The sequence below is a fragment of the Falco rusticolus genome, chromosome 3, assembly GCF_015220075.1.
Source record: "Falco rusticolus isolate bFalRus1 chromosome 3, bFalRus1.pri, whole genome shotgun sequence".
Classification (NCBI taxonomy): domain Eukaryota; kingdom Metazoa; phylum Chordata; class Aves; order Falconiformes; family Falconidae; genus Falco; species Falco rusticolus.
Genome location: NC_051189.1, coordinates 69,898,733 through 69,920,891, shown reverse-complemented (window position 1 = coordinate 69,920,891; position 22,159 = coordinate 69,898,733). Strand labels below are relative to the sequence as shown.

At 45.0% G+C, this 22,159-nt stretch overlaps 1 protein-coding gene across 1 annotated transcript in view; it reads right to left on the bottom strand.

The window, feature by feature from the left end:
- Nucleotides 1-21,887, bottom strand: part of PARD6G (par-6 family cell polarity regulator gamma) — a 68,112-nt gene extending 46,225 nt beyond the window's left edge. Inside the window, exons 1-2 of the mRNA XM_037381936.1 lie at nucleotides 21,579-21,887; nucleotides 8,071-8,293 (exon numbers count right to left, since the gene is read on the bottom strand). Of these exons, the coding sequence (XP_037237833.1) occupies nucleotides 8,071-8,293; nucleotides 21,579-21,650 (295 nt within the window). The 5' untranslated portion in view covers nucleotides 21,651-21,887. The remainder of the gene's footprint in view (nucleotides 1-8,070; nucleotides 8,294-21,578) is intronic.
- Nucleotides 21,888-22,159: the final 272 nt, after the last annotated feature.

The window sequence follows — 22,159 nt, the reverse complement described above, 5'->3', positions numbered from 1 at the left end:
ATATTTCAAGTTAACTTTTTAAAGCCTACAAACACCTAGCAGAAACATCCTTCACTGCATGCTTGCTTTCAGTGCAGGAGTCTACCAATTAAGTTGTCATAAGCCCTGCAGTGTACTTAAGAAATTTAGAGTACTTTAGAAATTTAGCAGAAAGCCTATTCCTGAAGGCCTGAGCCTTGAGTTAATGTTTGTCTTTTATTGTGCTATATACTCTCCCTCACTACAGGAAAACTACTTTGAGCTTGTGAAGTCTCTTCAGGTAAAATCCGGTGTCAAGGAAGAGACTGTCAAGTGCATTTCATTATTATCTGCACATTACACTTGTTTCCATCACTTACAGAAGGGAAATGACAACCAGGCACAACAGGAAAAAAAACTGAGCCATGAGCAGGAAACAATCTCTTGTTTTGACTACTAAGGAAAGATAAATAGTGGAAAATTCCCCTCATAGGAACCTTAACACAGGTGGATCATTTGACAAGTCTTCCTCACCACTGGTTTTATATGGTCAAGCCACCTGTTAGAGCAGCTTCACTATCTTAAATAAAAAGGGTCAGACCAAGGAAGAAAACAGGAAATAGTTTTATTTGAGACTAACTTTAAGTAGACATAATTGGGGGGTTATTTTATTTTCCTTTAAATACTGTCAGAGCAGCCATCTGCAATTGTAAGACAACAAATAGTAGTGTGGAGGGACAGAAAAAGTGTTTATTTGCTTATTCTTCTATAGGTTACCAGCTAAAGAAGCATGAAGCTGAGTAGAGGTTCCTATTAAAGGCTGCATGAGTTCCCACTGTAAACAAGTTGTGGTCTAAATTCAGCAGAACATGTGGTGCTGGAACCAGCTTGATACAATTTTTAAGCAGCATCAACTGTTAAAGTCTATTATTAATATATTTTGTTATGTATATTTATTAAGTTACTAAACTTTGAAACAGAAACCAAATCCCATGCAGCTTTAACACAAAATTGCAAGAAGCATTTGCTGCCAGTGACAGACCAGCAGCAGCATTTTTGCCAGGCTTCCATTCCATGCTTACTGTACACTGCAACTACTACTATTTATGCAGTGCCTATTTCTGCAACAGCTCCCACTCTCAGTTATTGACTGCCACCACAAAGCTCATCTGCAGGCTATGCTATTTCCACAAGTTTCTTCCTCCTTTCACTGAAAATTCTTGCTTACCAGCTGTTCTGGTTGCAATTAAAGTAACCAGTGATGACAATCAAGTACCTTCAGACCTTCAAAAATGGAGTTTTCAAGGAGGAGCAGAGAAGCAGCCTCATGCTGGCTTTCTCTGCTCAGCCACCAGGTATCACTAACCACGCCAGCAACAAAATCCAAGGCTGTTTTGTGTTTATGTTTGACAAGCCAGATTAAAAATACTATACTATGCTTTTAAAGATGGTTAATAAAGTAGTTGAAAGATAATGACTACCCAGTCTCATCATTTACACATGAAAGAGAGCAGAGAAGTTACAGTAATTTGTTGCCAGACTTCACTGGAACAAACAGCTGCATTTTACTTATCTTCAGATATCAAAGGACTTGAGTGGGACAAAGATTACTCGGCTTGACAAGTATTCAAAGACCCCTCCAGCTCAAAACCAGAGATGTTTCTGAGGAAAATCATGAAAGGATTTAATCTAAGCCAAGCAGCAATTCCTATTATACTAGCATGATATCTACCACCATCCTCAAATCTTGTTAAAGCTAAGACAAGATGCTTTGCCTCCTCTTCAAATACAGTGGCATTGCACATTTTCAAAGGCTACAAGCAGACAAGTTCCAGGAAATAGAGGCTTCATGGCAGTGTTAAATCATGTTAAATCTGCTGTGACCCTGCCTATCCCATGTTAGCTCCTGACTCAACTAGTTTTCTGTCAAAGAGCTGGCTTGGAGAGTTCAGCCGCTGGGTCACACCAGCACCAGGGCAGAGGAGACAGGGTAGCAGCCCTAGGACAGTCTGACCAACAGCAGAGCTGCACCCTCCAGCACACCAACAAGCTACACCAAGTGTCAAAAGAGCTTCTTCTCCCTGCTCCTCTCCTCTTATACAGGAGCAGATAAACTGAAGACCTCAGGTCAGAAGGTGACTTGCACCCTTAACTGTTTTATTCCTTCAGACTCATGAAACCACTGTGAAAATCTGCGCAGCTCAACCAAGAGCAAGACCAGAAGCAGTTCAGTATTTTCCCTCAACATGTGCTGCAACCCGCTTCATTAATATATCAGATGCCTTCTACAAGAGCAGTAAAACTACATATTTCTTGTTCAGAAATACATTTTGAGAAGATGAAGTCAATGCCTGTGCTGTAAAATAAACAGGAAGGTTACTGAAGAACCAAAAAGATGTGAAAGACCTCAACTCAAAACTTTTCCAACTGTACCCACTCTAGAAGGCTAAGCAGAGAGTTAAAGGGTTTAGGTAGCTGGAAATAGGTTTTATTTTAGTTGCTGCCTCAAAGCCAGTTTTTGTGTTTAACACATGTGGTTAGAGAGCCAACCACCATTCCTGGGGATTATCTGCTTAGAGTATGAAAGACAATAAAACAACCCACCATCAGTTTTTCAGTCAGACCTGGGCATGTTTCCCATTAGCACATTTTTATTTTAAAACTGAGTGTGATTGCTCTGATTTTATAATACAAGAAAGCGAAGCACAGATGTTGGTACTTCGAGCAGAACAGAATTTTGCCAGGTAAATAACAAATTGCAGAGTTATGAACTGCCTCTGAACATACAGAAATACGTTGCATGGCACAGCAGTTTAAATACATTAGTCACTGCATGCAGTTAAATAAACCCAGCATTCTCCAGTCTTTGATTTAATGTAAATTAAAACAAGCCAAATCCAAAACTCAACCAGGTAAATGCACATTTTTCCCTGTTGCTTTTGGATCAAGCTTTAAGTGAGAACTAATGGTAGACAGCAGCTCTAACCGCTCAGGGATAAAAGCATGGACTGGTGTTCAGTACTGGTTTACTGTTACAGTAACGGACTATTAAAATACAACTACAAAAGAAATTACACTTGGAGCAAGTTTCTGAAGATGGTACTTAATGGCTTTTAAACACTGTCAGTTTTCCAGACTGCAAAATGCAAGACAATACAAGTATCAGAAGACATCAGCCTTCTCCAACCTCAGGCTGTACCAATTAACACCTGCAGTTCATCTGTGGCATTTACTAAAATTATGTAAGGCCCTGCTGCAGTAAGCTGTAGAGTGTTATTTGCTGTTAGAATGCTCTTCAGGTTTTTTGCCTTTTATGTTTCTGAAAGAAGTGTGATCTTTGACAAAGATACACTGAAATACATATCCAGCACTTCACCTGTCTTCTACTTGTAGGACACTTACCATGAAACCACTTAAACCTTTAGAAAGCTTTAAAATTAATTTTATTCGTGGAAAGATTGCGAATTTGATCTAAAATCTGCTTTAGAGTTGACCAAGTGCCCCCACATTCATTAATTTACTGTAATTTTTATGGAGGTTACCTAACAGCAGTAGTAATACACCTGCAGATTCACAGGAATGGCAGCTGTACTCACACAACTGCCATGTGCACAATCACAGTCCCTACTGACACTCTATATACAGTCTTCTCAAGAAGACTGCCTGAATATATAAGTAAGTTTGTTATTTCTCCAAACCCCAACTCCTTCAAGCTTTCCTTGAGAATTGTTCTGCTGAGGGATATGTTTTCATCAACACTACGGATTTACAGGAATAAGGTCACTCACAGAAATTCAGGCAAAGGCGGCAGAGGTCCAGAACCTCAAACCACCACACAGGAGACACCTCTAGCCATGCTACAGACAAAACAAAAAAGCTTCTCAGAAGAAAAGTTCATTTGACCTCAGTGTGGGATCAGGGATGAGGCTTGACAGTCTGCTCACCACCTCTCTCATTTCCTTTGCTACCAGAGCTACCACAGATTTTCTGTTACTGCCCGTGCAAACTATAAAGCCTGAAGAGTAGAAGGAAGTGAAGGTCTGGTCATCAGCAGCCTCCATCACTTCCCCCGAGAATCAGAATTATCAGTCCGGATTTACAGCAGTGTGCTCAGAATAAGAGCCAAATATTACTCTACTCACTATGGTTGCTGTAGTTCAGCATCTTGGTCCTGGATCTACCTCTCTTCCTTGGAAAAAAGTGCTGCACAGAGTACTTAGAGGGTGACCAGCATGTTAATTTTGCAACACTTCCCTGAGTTTCTGAACTTCCTAGGTTAAATACGCCATAGTAGTAACCCAAGCAAAAGAGGAGAAATCTTGAAATCTCTTTTACCTGGTAGACCTCCACTTACGTCTTTATAGTCCACTTGCAAAGTTCAAAGAGTCATTTCAGGCAGGTTTACAATTAAAAAGTAGGTATAATTCTGCTATTTATTCCCTTCCATTTAAGAGCCTCCAATACAGTCTGGTTTGAACACATACCCTGCCTCTGGGAGACAGGCATTAAAGCAACATTTGTTAATAATATCATTCCATTTAATCATAGAAGGAAAAATGTAATGCATTCACAGTATGTAATAGTAACTCCTTTCAGTTTCTCTATTCTTTGTTTCTGCTTGAATTCACAGCTTACACTTAAATATTTTTGCAGTATTCAAGAGATTTTCTCAAGAGCTGTAGTTTAAGTCAGCCAGAACAAAAGTAGTCTTGAAAAAATGATGGCCAACTGCATCATCAGATAAGCTCTTCCTTCATCCGGGTCTTGGCTTGAGTACAAGAGTTCAGTTATTATGGATCAAGTCAAACACATCCATAATTCCTTGCATTGTTCTAAGGTCTTTGGGACATCCGTCCGTTCCCCAGCAGCAGGCACCTTGCATAGAGTTCTGGGTATGTCCAATTTCAGTTACAGCCAAATGAATAAATTCATGGGCTCAAAGCATCAGCTGACATAAATCACTACTGTGCTAATGCAGTCAAAAGAGCCGCATCAGTTTACAACACAGGACACAAACCATACTTGCAGCCTGGGAAAGCAAGTTGAAGGAAGACTGCCTTTTCTTTTTATAGCCCAGTTCTCTAATTAGGATTTTTGTCTGCACTGTAATTTGGCATTGGAGGAAAAAAAAAAAAAAAAAAGGAGCACCACGTACTTTCAGCAAATGTATCACTATGAGCTATAAAAGCTTGTAATAGCTGAGTTTACTCAAACATGACCTGCCAACATCCCCAAGCCTTCAAGACTCAAAGTACTATGAACAGTTATTGTTGCAAGCACACTGGGAATGGCAATTCAGGTCCACAGTGAAAAAGGCTGGCTAATAAGCACTGACATCCCCCATCTGGGGAGGGAAGAGCTACCATGATCCTGAAAAATTTGAGACTAAAGAGATTTGAGCAGAAAGGAGGAAGTGGAGTAGAAGAGCCATCCCATACCTGGACACTAACCTGGCATGTAGGAATCCAAGCAGTGCATATACTGCTTGCCCCTGGGGACAACCAAGTGAAGCACTTTTGAATTGAAAAAGTGTAAGGCTAAGCTCAGATGAAGAGCAACCAGGCAAACAAAAATCAAACTAGCAAACTGTTGCTTGATTATTGTGCAAAGAGTAATTTACCTATTTTGCCACTCCAGGAACAAATAGTTAAGCTGTTTTAACATGCTTGTATAATTCACTTGACAAGAGAAAGGATAGCTCAGCCAAAACCAAGGAAAATAGCTAAGATGTCTAATCATGCAGTTGATAAACAGTTTGATCTGCTAGAAAAAAAAAAAACCACCTTCAACTATTCAGTCCTTCCATGCCTGCATACTTCTGCCCAGTTCTTTCAAACCCTCCCTACTCCACAACTGAGAGAACAGCCTTTGGCAGCCATCTCCCAGGACTCCTCCCACTGAAGGGCAGCAATCCCCAATCCAACAGCCTAGGGAGCCCACATTCTGCAGTCTCCTTCAAAGTCACAGAAGAGGACTGGCCTTGCGCTAGCATCCCCATCACCTTAATATCCAGCATCTGAAGTCAGAGTTTAAGGTGTGAGCTGAAGCACTGGCAGGCACATCACATTCCACTGGATGGCATAATGACTTCTTGGTGCTAGTCATCTCATTCTCTAATGCAAGTCTCCAACAGAAGGACCAGCATTGGTCCATCACCCCAGTCTAACAACAGGGGAGCAAAGAACGAAGAGACAAGCAAGGTTTCACTATCTCCCATCACTGTTCAAGGGAACAATTTCTAATGGCTTCTTCTTAGAAAAGGAAATGGACATGATTGTTTGGGAGCATCCACAAGTATGAATTTCAAATGTTAACCTGAGGAGTCCCTTATTAAAGGTGCCATTAATTAAAGGGATAGGCCGGAATTTACTGTTCCCTTCAGCTTTATAGAGGGAGAATGTGTGTTGAGAAAGCTTTCAGGCTTTGCCACTCATGAGGAGGCATGGGCCTGTCTTCCCTCTTGTATAAGTTTCCCTAATTGTTGGCATGATTCTTTTCACTGAGCAACAGGTAAAAGAAAATCTGTTTAAAAAGGAAATACTGCACTCCTCCATTACGGTTACAAGTTACAAATTTCCACAACTAGTATGCTTCTCCTACAGAAGAGGAGCGAGCATTTTTTCCACATGCAGTCAACAGTTTTCTCTCATCTGCCTACTTCTGTGATCAGTGTTTCGATGGCAACCCTCCTCCCAACACAGAGTTGGGGATACTTGGTGACTTCAGCAGTCTGCCCAAGAAGAGCATGCATTCTGAACAGGATTGATCCAGAGACATGAATAAACTCAAACTGATGCAGGCATGACAAAGTCATGCAAGTGATTTCCCATGACCTGACCCACCACGAACATTCACAAGCCCTAACAGGCACTGCCGGAAGCAGACTTAATAGGAGTTGTCATCCACCTTCGCATTTTCTGTACAAGGGAGAGCTAGCAACCCAAGTCCTCTCCCACAGAGATTTCCACTCATCTGACAGACACACAAACAAAACAAACTGCTCTAGACCATCTTCTCCATTGCCTCCTGGAGCACTTGTTCCCATCTAAAAGAAGGTGGCAAACAACACACTCTGAACGGGCAGGGCCGTGCAGCCCTGGATGTATCTGACACCACCAAATCAAACCACACACTGCACCAGCTCATACCAATGAGGAGGCTAGAGCCTCCTGCTAAATCCTTATCAGTAAAAACGCCCACATAGCAGAGAGTTCAAGCCAAAAAAGCTACATGACTGCTCAAAGTCTCAGATCAAGTCTCATTTCTTACTCTGCTACTGACAAGACTAAGTCCAAAAGCCCTGTGCTATAAATCACTACATGACTGAAAAAACTGTGGAGGTGGTGTTAACAAAGTGTTAGGTTCCCCTGGGGTTTAAGTAGCTCTGTCAGAAGACATCCTGATAGAAAATCCAATCCTCATCTGAAGCAACCGCCAAACATGGTCTTTAAGGAGAAGGTTCCAGTATCTGCAACAAAGGCCTGACAAGAACAACACACAGCCAACCTGATGTCACCTTGACCTCTGGGCAATTCTGCCCAGGGTTTGCCTGATGATTCAAAATAGGAAAATTTAACACTCCTTAGCGTAAGGACAGAGGGGAGAATCATCATTTGTCTGTCTGCCAAGTCAGCATAGTAAAACAAGTCCTCATTTGTGACAACTTTTTTTTTTCTTTTTATAATTGCCTATCTGTGTGCATTCACACACTATACAGGCATGAGTCATTTGGGTATGACACTGACTGTCAAGATGGATAGATAAGATTTCTAAATGTGAAGTAGATCCCTTCCCTCAAACAAGTGGAGTAGTGCAGTTGGCATGCTCAAGTGACGACACAGTACCACTATCACGAGGTACACTCCCCTCAGAAAAAGAGGGGCTCATGGTGATTCTTAGTAAGTTATCCTTCAAACACCTTACAGGCAGCAACAGAGTCCCTTTGCCTGCCCTGAAGTCATGCCATTCCTGCAAGCTGTACTGAAGTGCCTGAGGACAGAAAAGGCTCCTAGGTTCCTCTTATATCATCTCAAACCTTAAATGAGGGCCGCAGATCCAGGCTTCACCTTCCCCCAGCACACACTGAGGCACCAAAATGAAATTGCATCTTACCTTGTCTTTGTATAAAAACCCTGAGCAGTGGATGAGCACTTGAAACAGCCTTGAAGAAGTTGTCATCGTTATTAATTGGGAGAAGGTCTCCATGCACATCAGCATATCCAATCATCACTTCCAGGTTGGCTATATGATGAATGTGAAGAATTAGTTTGTAGAAGTCTTCAAACTTTCCTGGCTTGTAGCGATCCAGAGAGAACCTTCTGAACTCTGCCCCAAACTGCAAGAGAAAACAAAGAGAGCATCTGCTGTCAAACATCACCACAGCCCAATGCTCTAGCTTGGCATCTGAACATGATGTACATCACCCCTCTCTTTCTATGACGAATACAGATACCTATCTGTGCTTTCAAGTCTACAAATGGCCTTTTAGGTCCTCACATTAGAATATAACCATGGCTACCAAGACACCACCCTACCTGACAATAGAAATGCTCAAGCGTGCCACTTTAAAAGGAAGTGCATTTTTTCAATATTAAGATTTCATTAAATCCTCAAGAGGATAATTGCATTTGTAGGATTTAACTTTGAAGCTCCATCATTCATTATCATCACCTCAGGCATCCACAGAAACATTCTTCTCCAAAGCAGAAGTGTTCACTCTACTGCTTTCAAAAGAAGTTACTCAGCTATTCAAACAACCTTATAAAAATTCTTTGCACATTTCCCATCAATACCACTGGGATCCCAACCACAAGACCTTTAAAGAAGTGTGGTATGCGAGCGCACAGCTTGTTATTAGGAAATACACTCACTCTACATGTCCCCTGAATTTCCTGGTAATCTATACAGGAGGAGGAAAGTTCTTATTCTAAGTTAGTTTTCATGGGTTTGATTTTTCTGTCACTCCACTGATTTTTATTTTTGAAGCTCTACAGACCATTAAGTGGCTGTTAAAAAAAAAAAAGAGGGGGGTGGGGGTGCGGGGTGGTGATTTTGCACAATTGAAAATGTTATAAAACTTATTTTAAGTCAGTCAGAAAGTGACTGAGGAAAAGATTTCAATGGATCTTACTTCTGATATTAGAAACCAAATATGCTATTAAAAACAGAAGGAAAAAATATGATTCTCTAATCAAGGAAACTAGGAGGATGAAAACAGGCATCTAGTTGAATTAAGTAGCATAAGTCATCTTTCTGGTACATTTACTTTCATAATTCAGAGTGAGTAGTACTAGTAAATCTGTTCATCATTCATCAGCTGAACCTCTAAACCCATGCTAACTCACTCCTGAAAGCATGGAACCACATCCATAAATCCAAGAACAAGGAAGGCCATGACTAGGATCTCACAGAAGTTCTCATTTGCCATGTCAATCAATACCAAGGCAAGAAACCAAAGACAAACTAACAGGCAAACAAAAAACAAAAAAAGAGAAAAAAAAAAATTATCTACAGAAAATTCTCTTCTCAAAATGGAAAATGACTTGCTTAAAGGTTCTCAGATGTTAAATCAACTATACATGCAAGCCGCTCTTTTGCTGAGACTAACAAAAGTATGAATCATCACCATAATAATCTTCAAGAAAAAAAAGAAAACACAACCCTACCGACTTTGGGTGCAACTATGTTCTCAAATTACTTCCGCAGTTGTGAAAATCCCACTCTTCAGCATCAAAGCTTAGTTGTGATCATCTGAAAGCTTGTTTAGTCAAATTATGCCGCTTGTTTGTAGTATTAACTGCTAGTTCCAGTTTGGATTTCAATTCAGAGTGCCCATCCAAACGCACAAAAGCTGAACAAACCACAGCTGGTTCCAGTGGAGGGAAAACAGTCCTTTGTCCTCCATGCCCTGCTCCTCTCCAGAAAAAGCCAAGTGGCAGCTTACTTCTGTTGACACATTTCAGACTGAAAAAAAGCTTGAATTTATTTGAAAAGTACCTGAAAGTTTTCTTTTTCCTAGATTCAAACAGAAGCAACCATCTCCGCGTGCCAAGTTTAACATCAACAGGGTAAACTAAAGGGACAGGAGCAAGGAAGGCTTTGTTTACTGCTGCATCTCCTGCCCCACACACCTGAAGGGGAACACTGCATTCCTTTAGCTGAAAAAGCTGCCAGGGTATCAGACACCAGTCCCAGTAATCATGTGTTTACTGGACAACTTGTTCAGGACCATTAGCATGCATACTACTTGCAAGGCAGCGGATGCTGTGCAGTCTCACCCCAGCCAGTATGACACCCATCCTACACAGCTGCCGGGACACCTGCCCTGCATGGTCTGCTGGGGAGGCCATCGCTCCTCCTCTGCCTGAGACACCAGCCGAGGCACAGGCCAGCTACCGAGCCAGGGCATCATGCTCAGCAGGAAAGCGACGTGGGAAAGGAGAGAGAAAAGAAGGAAGGATGGTTATTTACACATTGGTGTGACCCAAAGTTCAGTTTAAGCTGCCACATGAGAGGAGTACAGCTGGTGCAAGGGCCAGTTCTCCCAGCCTAACCCCTCTGGGCACACCAGACGTGGTTGTGGTCAGTGGAGTGTGATATGCAAGCAACAGTCCACCCACAGGGATACAACTGCAGACTTGGGGCACTGAGGTGTGATGCAAACACCGCATCATCAAACTAACTTGGTCACACATTCAGCCCCAGAGACCACTTCCTTCACCTAGGAACGGGACAACAGGAAACAAACACATGCAATTTCACTTGTGCTTTTTGCATGGCACAGCCCTTTAAGCCAAGGGAGCTAGATGGTGGCTCTGCAGAGGAGGAGAGGGAGAAAGGAAGAGTCTCTTCAAAGAGATTTAAGCAGATAATGAGGATGATGTTTTTTTGTTTAAAGGTTAGTATTACTGTAGCAGTAATTTAGCTGATTAATTTACACTGTGCATACACACAGGCAGCAACCATTGTCAGCATGTCTTTTCAGAAGAGGGGGGAAAAAATGCTTCAAGCTCATTCATCATCCCTAACGAGGCCAATAGAGTATTGCAGTAATAACAGGTTTTTCATTACCACACAGCTTAGAGACCGGGTGCTCTGCATTGTATTCTGCCAGGATTTCAAGATAACATCCTCAACGTATCCTCCAGAAACTACAAATTCTGAGGGCTTTGCACAGGTAGCCAAGATGACTATCTGCTTTTCTAAGCTACAAACAAAGCTCACCTTTAGCATATCCCTCCACAGAAAGACACACAAGGACTGCTGTCTGCCAGCACAATCTCTGCCAGAACAATACTGCATTACACTGTTTGATAAACTAACAGTTTTAATAAGCCGATTAGCTTTCTATAATGAAGTAAATGATTCTGACCTATTTATCTAATCCAAATACCACATGTATTATTGCAGAAGTGAGAGGACAGGAGGGTCCAAGGGAACTTAGAATTTAGTCTAACAGAGCTAATTATGACCGGAAAAAAAACCCTAGAAAGAACTGTATGTTTTGTTTCAAAACGAACAGGCTCTGCCCCAGGATCCTCCAAGTTATCAGCTGGCCACTACACCTGCTGCCTGCAGCTAGATGACAAAATGCACCCAACAAAAGTCTATACATCAAGCAGGAACCCTGAGCAAAAACAGATGCAAAGAAAAATTAATAAAAAAGAAAGAGCACAGTGTTTTGATACAAGTTATGTTAAAGAAGAAAAAAGTCACAGCTAGCTGACCAAAACTTACACAGGCTGACCAAGAGCAATCAACTGGTTTTTTGGGGCTTTTTTCCTGGCTAGGGAGGACAAGGGGTCAGAGGAGAGGAGGGAGCAAGATTGTGAGGTTTGTTTACTTGAAGGGCTGTTATTTTGTGAAATGAAATGGAAGAGTTATTTGCAGAGAGACCAACTTTCATTTTCCTTTAAATGTTAAGTTTCAAAAAGTTTACAGGGTCAAAAATGAAGCCCTATGTTTATGAGGTGCCATCCCTCTAGTTTATTGCTGGCTTTGAGTTCAGGCTATTGTAATAAAAGCAACATTGAGCAATAAACATTAATTACGTTAGCCACCTACTTCTCCCATGAAGTAAAATCAGGAACAGAAAGAAAAGCAAACACTCTCATCCTTGCATAGATTGTAACTCCTGCTTACCTGTGAGACTCTCGAAGTGGGAAAGACCTGGTCAGGGCTGCTTTATCAGTGAGGAGGAGTAGAGAGCCAGAAAGAGGAGGAGGGAAGCCTGACCATAAGTGGTTTTGTGCTGGCTGACTTCATCTGGGACTTCAGAGCTCTGCTGCCACATTCACGTCTGTTTCTCCGTTCTTTCTTCGCCAGCCATGCCTTCCCTAGATCACCCCGCACTCTCTTGCTCTGCTCCCAATCTCACTGTGGTGTCACTATGGTGGCAAGTTGCCACCAACCAAGCAGATGTTTGCAGCAACAAGTTTTCTCTCCTCCCCTTCAACCCCTTGCCCCAAAGCAGCTGTGTTCCATCCCAATGATCAAGCTGGCGGGAAGCGTGGGAGTCCCCTGCTCACCTTGCTGTTTCTTCCAAGAGACAGTCACAAGAGCAAGACAGCCTCTCATCTATTTGCCCTTCAAAGGAGCCCCATCAGAGACACCATTTCATTACCTTCCCCCCCCCCCCCCAACATTTTTCCTGATTGGCATCGTGCCACACTCCTACCCTTCTCCCTTGCATTCTCCCCTTCCACTCCCCCATAAAAACACAGCCATGCTTTAATATCTTCAATTCTTAGAATAGTTTCTCCTCCCAAAGAAATCCATTGGTTCCTCTTTTTCACGCTTCTTGGAAACAATGCTTCATGTCTCTGCTTTTTGTTTTTGTTTGAAAAACAGCAGCTTTGCAACCTTTCCAAACCTCTCCAGCGGTCTGGGAGGCTCTGTCCATGAGAACATTTTTCTCTGTTCTGCATCTACTCAGAAGATAACTTCAGCTTCTCTGTCCCCATCACTCTCAGATCAACCTCCCATGCAGTCTCTTACTGATCACTTCACAGATGCTCAGCTGCCAGCTCAAGGGCAACTTGAAGCTACTTGCCCTTTTCCCTGCTTCACCTACTTTCTTTCATTATTGGGCACAAGACCATTACACTGCCTTCCCCAGCACCTGTAACTTCAGTACCACTCATCATCCAGGCAGTTGCATATATCTACGTATTTATTACCCAGATCTTTTCTGCCCAATATCTTAAATCCATGGACACCATTCAGCTACTCATCTGCACAGCTGGACTTTGCCTTGACTGCTGCCCTATACTTTTCCCTAGCCTTCCTAAACACTGTCTTGTCTCACTACGACCCATTTCTTGGTTGGTGGTAGCTGGTAAAAACAGTTATCCATAAAAGCAGTTTTCCCAGCTTGTTCGTCTGAACTCATCACCCCTTTTCTTCACCACCCTTGTTCCCAGTAGCTCCTCTCCTATCAGGTCACCCACGTAGCTGCTTTCTCCCTACCATCCCTCTCAGTGAGCAATGCCTCCAAGCAGCACCCAGTGCCAGATTTCCTCACTGCTTCACTCTTGATATTTAAACTCACGGTGCTGTCCTCCTTCAAGAAACAGTTGTCACAGCAAAGCCTTTAAAATAAATCTTTGCCTGAAGTGGTTGGTTTACCTTTCCAAACACAAATCTCTTCCTTTTTTCTTCTAGTCCCTTACACCTCTGGGAACAAACCAAAGTCTGTTTGCAAAGGATGAAGACCAAGCTGGTCCTATATTTTCAAAAGAACACTAAGCGCCACATACACCACGGCACCACACAGCTTTAGCACAAATACAACACGAGATGCAAACATACATCCATGGTATGTCACTATCAGCACAAGGGGGAAAGGAACATTTGGTGTCTTGCCACCCAAAGCGACAAAAGACCCCTCCCATCGAAGTCAACACGCCCAACAGCAGCTCAACCTGTGAGCCTAGCTTCCTGCAGAAAGGCAGCTCTGCACCAGTACAGGTCTCTTACAAAGAGATATCTGCACAGTTACAAGGCACCTGTAAGTGTAAGGGCTCTGGTTGGTTGCAAACTTATTTAAGACCCTTTTAGTTTCCACCAAAGGTTTCCCCATGAGCTCAGGGCCAACAACAGCTACAGGGAAGTAATCTGACACATACACCCCACACACATACCCCAGCCAGACCTGATGGGGGACTGGGAACAGCTGTGCAGGGCAGAAGCAGGAGGGATGGCCCCAGGCCACCTGGCTTGGGGCTGGTGCACCACACCCTGCCCCAGACATTTCTGCCTCAATTAACTTCAGGAATTTCCAATGGAAACGGGCCTACCTCTGTACTGGGAGATTGTGCCTTCACTTAGAGGGAGGGGAGGTCTCCAAAGGTACGTTTCATCTTTAACTTCTGGCCTGCATTGTAAAGGTAATTAGGGGCAAGCAAGCAATCCTTGGAAGAACATTTCTTGGTTACTAAAAGCTCAGATGAAGTGCACACAAAGTCTCTCACAAAGGGAATGATAAGGGACTACTGAGGAAAGCACTATTAATTGCACCCCCGAAGAATGCCTTGGAGGTGGCTAGTCCTGCAGTCTGCCAGACAGAGCCTCCACAGGTATTTTAACCTCACATAGGAGATGTTCCTTTCTGACTTGGCTGTAAACAACTCTTCAACTTTAAAGAGCACCTCGGAAAATTAAAACGTCCATTGTTCAGTGTCCTTTAGGCCTGTTTCAGTGTGGCAAGACTACATTCAGAAGACTATACTCACTTAAAACAGACTGGCTGGACCAAGTTTTAAGCAGATTAGAAATTCTCAAGTTACTAGGCTAAAAAGGATTACAAAAGTAAAGCTGAGAACCTGGAGGCAGGATCAAGAATAGGAGAGTGTGGCAGGTGCTGAAACACAAGGTAGCAGTCCTAGCCTTCTGGTCAATGCATCGTAAGGACATCCAGGACCATCCAGTTCACACAGCTAGCACCCAAGCCTGTAACAGTATACTAACTTTGGGAACGTTGTCAGAGAAACTATCATCTTTCTGTAACTAGATTTTGACCTTTTTTTTTCCTTGTTATGCAGGACCTGAGACTATAACCTGAGCATCAGAGTGTATCCTCCTCCATCCCATGCTCTGCAAAGCCAGGTAGCTCAGAGCACACGTCCGAGCCTTACCTGTATCTCCCTACAGACACAACTGCTCACACAGTGCCGGAATACAGATCAGAGAAGGTAGTTACACTGTGCTGGTGCTTGTTGCAGCTGTCAACTGAACAGAACTATTGCAAAATACTTGTCTGTGCAACACCTTTGCAGCTGAAGTTTGGCCACATCTACAAAGGGCAGGAAACACGCACAGGACCAACTGTTGTGGCTCAGCTGCTCCATGGTAACTTGCTAAAATGTGGTCACTTTCCCTCAAGTCACCTAACCATTTAAAGACAGACTTAGGTTTACTAGGTATTACCACTTCAGAAAGTCACTCTATTATGAAAAACAAAGATTTGTAATAACAGAGGAACCAGGAGTTCAGTAGATGCTATTTAGCACATAGGAATAAATACTCTACTTGCTCTCTGAAGCCCAGCAAACTGGGAGGGAAAGGAACTGAGGCAAGATTTCTTAAGACACTACCCTTTACAGTCTCTTTCTCTTGACACATTTTGCAACAATCCAGACTGTCTCAAGTTGCTATTGCTGTGGCATACTGTCTTCATTTGAGAGGGGGAAGCACTGCGGTTTTCTGAGTCCATGCCACATTTGGTTTGCATATAATCAAATACATTTTGAAGCTCAAAACCAGAAGTTAAATCAGCTGGTTACAGGCTTTTTCACTGCACTTATTTTAGTTTTATTCTAGGTATGACAAGTATGACCTTAGCTTGGAAGAATCTAAAGTACTGCTTAAAAACTTAAAGCAGACTTAAAAGTCTGGTTTTAAATCCTGTAGTTATAAAAAAAGTGATGCTTTTTGATCAATTTTGAAGTGTGCTACACATGGAAAATGTTTCTTAAAACTTCAGAAGGCCCGTAAGGCTTCAGGATTAGAGTGAAATCAAAGTACAAAAGGCTGGAAAACACAATGTTTAGACCTCTCTCACTTAGTTAACACCAGAGAACCATCAGGCCTTTACAATCTCTTCACAGGGAACTGGTAAAAGCAAGTTTGCTCTTACTGCTATCACTACAGTTAAAATGCTGTTTGATGCTATAATTCATACCTTTCAAACACACAGTGTGTGTACACGTACTGTAATAGCTAAACAGTCATGTGGACGTGTAATACTGCTAAGGTGTCCAAGCAGTATCAGCAACTTTTGCGGGGGGTGGGGGTGGGTAGGATGCAAAAAGGTTTAAAACAGCTATATTTAACAGGCACAAGCACATGCCTCCTAAAAAGAGGAGAACTCACAAGCAGGACAAACCACTCACAAACTGTTTGGATATTACATCAATCTAGTATTTGGGCAGGCTTTCTGAAGCACTGACTCTACACTTGCCCAGACCAAACCACATAATTTTATCTGCTAGTGACTGTAAAAACACAGAGCATAGCTGAACATAAACATATTCTTAGAGGACCGTAACAGTACGATGTCTATACTCTGGACACATCAGAAGATGATTGAAGATTTATTAAAAATCTGTTTGTAGCATCCATCTGAACCCCAACATTTGCTGGAACAAAGTCAAAACAGGATGGGGAAGCAAGGGTGAAAAAAAAGTACGGTTATAGTTAACTACATACATTTATCTTAATGAGTTTGTTTATAGCAGTGGGATGTTAATCACATTATTATTAATTTGTAAAGCAGTTTGTAATGCAAGAAAACATGACATTAATAATAAGGCAGAAATGTCACAGCACTTGAGACAGGTAGCTGTGCTTTTATAATCCTCAGCCATTATCAAAAGTTCCATTGTCTCAGAGGGTTCAACAACCGGTGTCAGTTGATTTTTTTTTTTTCCAAAGGCCTATTTTTCAGGGAACCAGGAGTGCATTTAGCCACTCTGAAAACATGAAATTAAATTCTTACTCATATATACAGCTTGCAGGAAATCATATAGTAGTAGTAGAAAAACAGTTCTCTTCTGCTTTTAAGCCAGAAACATAAAACTCAGTTTCAACGTGGAAAAAAAAAAACCAAACAAAACAAAAAGCCACACCACACTTTCACAAACAATTCAAACAGCTGCCATTTAAAGACCTGAGGCAATCTTATACCTTTACTATTCCGGAATATCCAAATGACTGGAAAAGAAATACACACTCTGGCTGATAACCACCCTCCTATTTGAAAAGCTGTACATACAATTCAAGAAAAAGAAGAAAAAAACACCAGCACACATAAAAAAACCAAACCTCTTTTCACTCCAAGCAGAACAAAAGAAGATTGGCTACATGGAGCTATAACTAAAGAGAAGTCTCACCATTAATGTAGGAATTCCTATTTTTAAAGTGTTTGTTCTTCTGTAGGCTTACACTCATGGGGAAAGAGGCTTGCAACCTCTCTGTAAAGCTAAGGACAGAAAATGAAAAATAGGTTAAGTACCCTGCCTGTGGCCATGAGATCCCAAACAAAACAAACAAAAACGCCTCACACATTGCAGGCACTGGAGCTCTGGGTAAAATGGAGAAGAGGGAGAGAAAGGGTCATCTGGAAACCTTTTCAGAGATTAGAGGCAATTTCTTCAGAGGGGACAGATAGTTGTCACCGGACAATGGGGGGAAAGGAGCCAGTGAGTACTAGACACATGAGAATACACAGTTGTTTTAAGCCAGCAAGATAACGTGTTTTCAGATACTGTCTAAAAGGGCCGAAACATTAATCCTGAGCTACACAGACAACACCTAGATAAGAACTGAGTTTCTCATTTATTCTGTCATGAAAGACAGAAGAGGAGGGATAAGGTGTAATTACAATTCAATTATTATTTTCCTACAACATGTGCCAATTCCTAAGCAGGTTTCTCTTTATCCTTCCGCTTTCCTATCTAGCAATAACCTTTAAGTGTTTTGATTGTAAGACCAGCTCTCAGGGGAGGAGACAGAGGAAGGGAGGAAGCACGGAGCCCGAAGGAAGAGGACTTCTTAAAGCAGAAGACTATAGCAATTTCCATCACTGCCATGTCTCAAAACAAAGGTGTTTGCTGCAACACACGGATCCAAGAGGCTTCTGCAGCACCCTACAGTCACCCAGAGAAAAAGCAGCCTGATGTACACCAAGAGGTATTACACAGCGCCACAAAGCTCATCCTTCTGCAAAGACATCGTAGCCAGAGAACATATCACTGTGACCATTCCCACTGAGTACTCATAAGGCATTAAAATATCCACAGACACAAGCGTCAGGAGCTGAAGCATGCTTCTGGGCCATGTTCCGAGCAGGGCTGATGGGTCAGGTTAGGTCCAGGGAAGGTACAGGCTAGTTCAGACCCGCTGAAACCTGATCATCCACAAGTAAAGTGGGATACCACCTGCAGGTTTTGGCCCTTCGGCACAAGAAGGATGTTGAAAAACTGGAGCGAGGGCAGCCACCAAGATGCCCCCCCTACCTTTTTTTTTTTTTAAAAATAATCCTCTGACACACATTGGGAATCTTAAAACTGAAGTACTTGGGGATTGCCAGAGAAGTCTTACCCAGCATGGTACCAAGCATCTAACAAACTCCCCTCTTCCAGTAATCAAGGGCACAAACCAACTTTCAAGAAGTTTCTTTCAGAGAAAAGGCAAGAAACTGAGGAAATCCAGGACAATCTTGGTCACTTTTCACAGCAGCCATTTCTGAATCATGATTAATGCGACACACCAGCTGGATAAATGTTTATCCTTAAGGAAGAAACAACCCGATTATAGTAACAGAAGCAGGCATATCAAAACCCCAACATTTGCAGCCTATCACTCATCCGACTCCCCACAGCTATTTTTTCCAGAGCTCCTTTACATCCAACTCGATCTTCAGAGAAAAGCTACTTCACGCTGTTCTGTAGAAGCGGCGCGCTCTCACACCCAGATCCTCTGCTGAAAGGGATTCCACCTACCCACGGCCCGCCACTTCCCCAGCCTTTGAAAATCCACCCGAGAATCCCTTGATCCCCAGCCAGCAGCATGCCCTGGCACAGAAGCTGAGCTGCACCCACCCCCGCTCACCTGGCAGCCTGCGCTCGCAGGCGATAGCTGCAAAATCATGAGTTCTTAGACTCAACTTTCGAGTTCTCAGGCAAGTCCAGACAGGGCAGGCCTCATACTTACAAAACACAAGACACTAAACGCTTAAAAGGCTGACTACATACGGCTACCAAAAGCAGCATTATTGAATCTTGTTTCCCCAGCCTTACTCAATAAAAGAATAAAACCAATCTGTATTTCTAGAGGATTGCAGCACGACAAACCAGTGATCCACTGGGACAAGACAGCACCATAACCAACCCCGAAAGATTACCATGTTTTAGCAAGAAGTGTAAGGTCTTCATACAGCACTTTGCCAAGTACCATTACCCAGAGCTTTTCACTGGGTCTACCTCTAACTGCTGAAGAGGAACTCCGTTTGAGAGAGAACCTACGAGCTTTACAGGCAAAAGAAAACCATGTTGCGATGTCAGTACCAACCTCCCATTTGCCAACAACCTGCAACATAAACAATCTAGATGTTATCGCACATAACTCATGCTAACAGTATAACCCCACCAGCACCAAGAAATGCAGCAGTACAGCCTCCGCTGACCCATGCTGCACACTAATGGATCACCACTGGGTGTAGGCCCTCAGCAGGATATTTTTGAATTTAGCCTCTATTTAAAGCTTCCTTCCAATGAGGTACAGCCCTCTAAGGCAACTTCTGGGCCATCAGCAGTGACAACCCTGAGCTACAGAAGACCTCCAGTAAACCCCTCCCACGCACACAAGTTTATTTTCCTTTTCTTCAGCAATCCACAGTCATTCGTACACTTACAGCCTCCCTAAAGCACTCTGCATCTACACAGGATCCACTTACAGGATTCCTGCAGTTGTAAAGGAGGCTATGAGGTGTTAATTATAAGGTTGCTTTTTAATTGTTAATAGAAGAAACTCAAGTTATGTTAATATTAAAGTATTAAAGAGAGAGTAAACTTCAAAAAAATTCCTTATCTGTGGTCAAGATTTTAGTTCGAAGCTCATGCAATGCATGGGGTATAACTCACCGAGTACAAAACAGGATCTCCTGGAGCATTTGGGGGCCACATTGTGGGTGGGCTACACCTTAGAACCAGTACAAACTGAATCAAAACTTCCCAGCAATGGAAGCAGGATGGAACTTTCCAGGCCAACTGAGCCCCTTCAAGTGGCAACAGCAGGTTAGAAAATAAGGGCCTGAACCTACGTTTCAGGTGCCATGTTTGGAAGCAAATGGAAAGTCCCTGGGACAAAAAGTAGTTCTCCCACTGAAGCCACCCCACCATCCTCCCCGGTCTATGTGCTGCTCAAGGCTGTTTGATCTGAATACAAACATTAACAGCAGCAAGGGACAAATATGGGGAGCACCGATGACAAAGTCCCAAAGATACTGCCTTTGATACCATCTCAGCAGGTGATGGGGGCTGCGCACAATTCCAGGACATGCTAATATTACTCCATGCTCTTTTCAACTTACACACTGCCTACGCCTTTTTGGTTACACATATATAAAACACAGGCTTCCAGGGAAATTCCTCAGTTTTGCTTAAACGCTACTTCTTCTTGCTTGTAGAGATGGCAGGCAGGATTCTGATGTGCCGGTTCAACCGAGAGCCTCTTGAAGAAAGCTCGGCACGACCAGCCGATCCGTTTTGAGGAGCCGAGCTCCGGCGGAGCTGCTGCTGCACAGGGCAGCCCTGCAGACGCAACCCCTACTCCAGCGACAGGAGCGTGCAAAAGCCGGCTGGCTGATGGCGGGGGCCGGCATCCCCAGGTAACCCCTGGAAAAGCCGCCGCAGGAGGGTGAGGCTTCCCGCAGGCCCCGCTCCGGCTTCCCCGGCCCGGACCTACAGCGGGATTTCGGAGCTGCCCGCACCGGCGGGGGCATGCGGCCCTTCTCCCTCCTCGGCCCCGGCTTCTCTCACCACCCGAGCCGGGGCACCCCAGCCACCACCCGGGAGCCGGCCGAAGCACCCCGCGGCTGCGGGGGGCAGGAGCACCCCGGGGGCGGCACCACCTCCGCGCTCCCGCCCGCCCCACCGGCGCCCCCGGGCCGAGCCCCCGCCTTCCCGGTAGGCGAGGCGACCGGCGCTTTCCGAGCTGCCCCAGAAAGTTAACGCCGAAGTCCCCGAAGCGAAACAAAAGATCGAGCGGGAGCGGCGGCCGCGGGGCCCCGGCGCCCGCCCGCCCCAGCCCCGGCGCCGCGCCGGGAGCGGACGGGGAAGGGTCGCGCCGCCGCTGCCTCATGCCGGGCAGGGGCGGCTCGCCGGGGGCGAGGCCGGGAGCTGCGCCCGGAGCGGTGGTCCCGCCTCTCCGCGAGCTGCCGCCAGCCCGTCACCGCTCTCTGGGCTGCGGCTGGGGCACGGCTCCGGCAGCACCGGGCAGGGAGCGGCGGGGCTGGGGGGGTACGGGGGGACTCCATTCATTTTCGGGAGAGCGGCCGGGAGCGGGCCGGGCAGGGGCGCACCGGCCCGCCGCCGGTCGAGGCCGCGCCGCGCTCTCCTCACCTTACTCTTCACTTCCACCGCGCTGCACTCCAGATACCGCAGAGTCTGAGATTTGTTGAAACTCCGGTTCATCTTCCCGGCCGCGCTGCCTTCCCCGCCCGCGCCGCCGCCGCCGCCGCCGTCTCCCGCCCGCCGCGGGCCGCGCGCCCCCGGGCCGCCCCCGCGAGCCGATCGCCCCGCGCGCGGCAGGCGGCACGCGGCGCCCCGCTACCGCCCCGCTCCGCTCCGGCCACTTTGTCCCGGCGCGCCAATGAGAGCGGCCGCTCCGCTGGGCTCGCGCTCCAGCTCCCGACAGCCGCGCACCCGCGACTCGCGGCGGGCGCCTGGGCCGGCAGGCCACGCCCCCGGCCACGCCCACCCCACCGCTCGGCCCGGCCACGCCCCGCACGGCGGCGCCCCGCCCCTCGGCGGCCGCGGGGCTGGCCACGAGTGTGCGGGGCCGCGGCGGAGCTGCTGCGCGGCGGCACGTGCCGCGGGGCCGGCGCCCGGCGCCGTTAAACCAGCGCGGCGGTGGGACCGGCGCGGAGCCGGCGCGCCCCGCCGAGAGCGGGCGGTGGCCGGGGCTGCTTTAACCCGTGGCC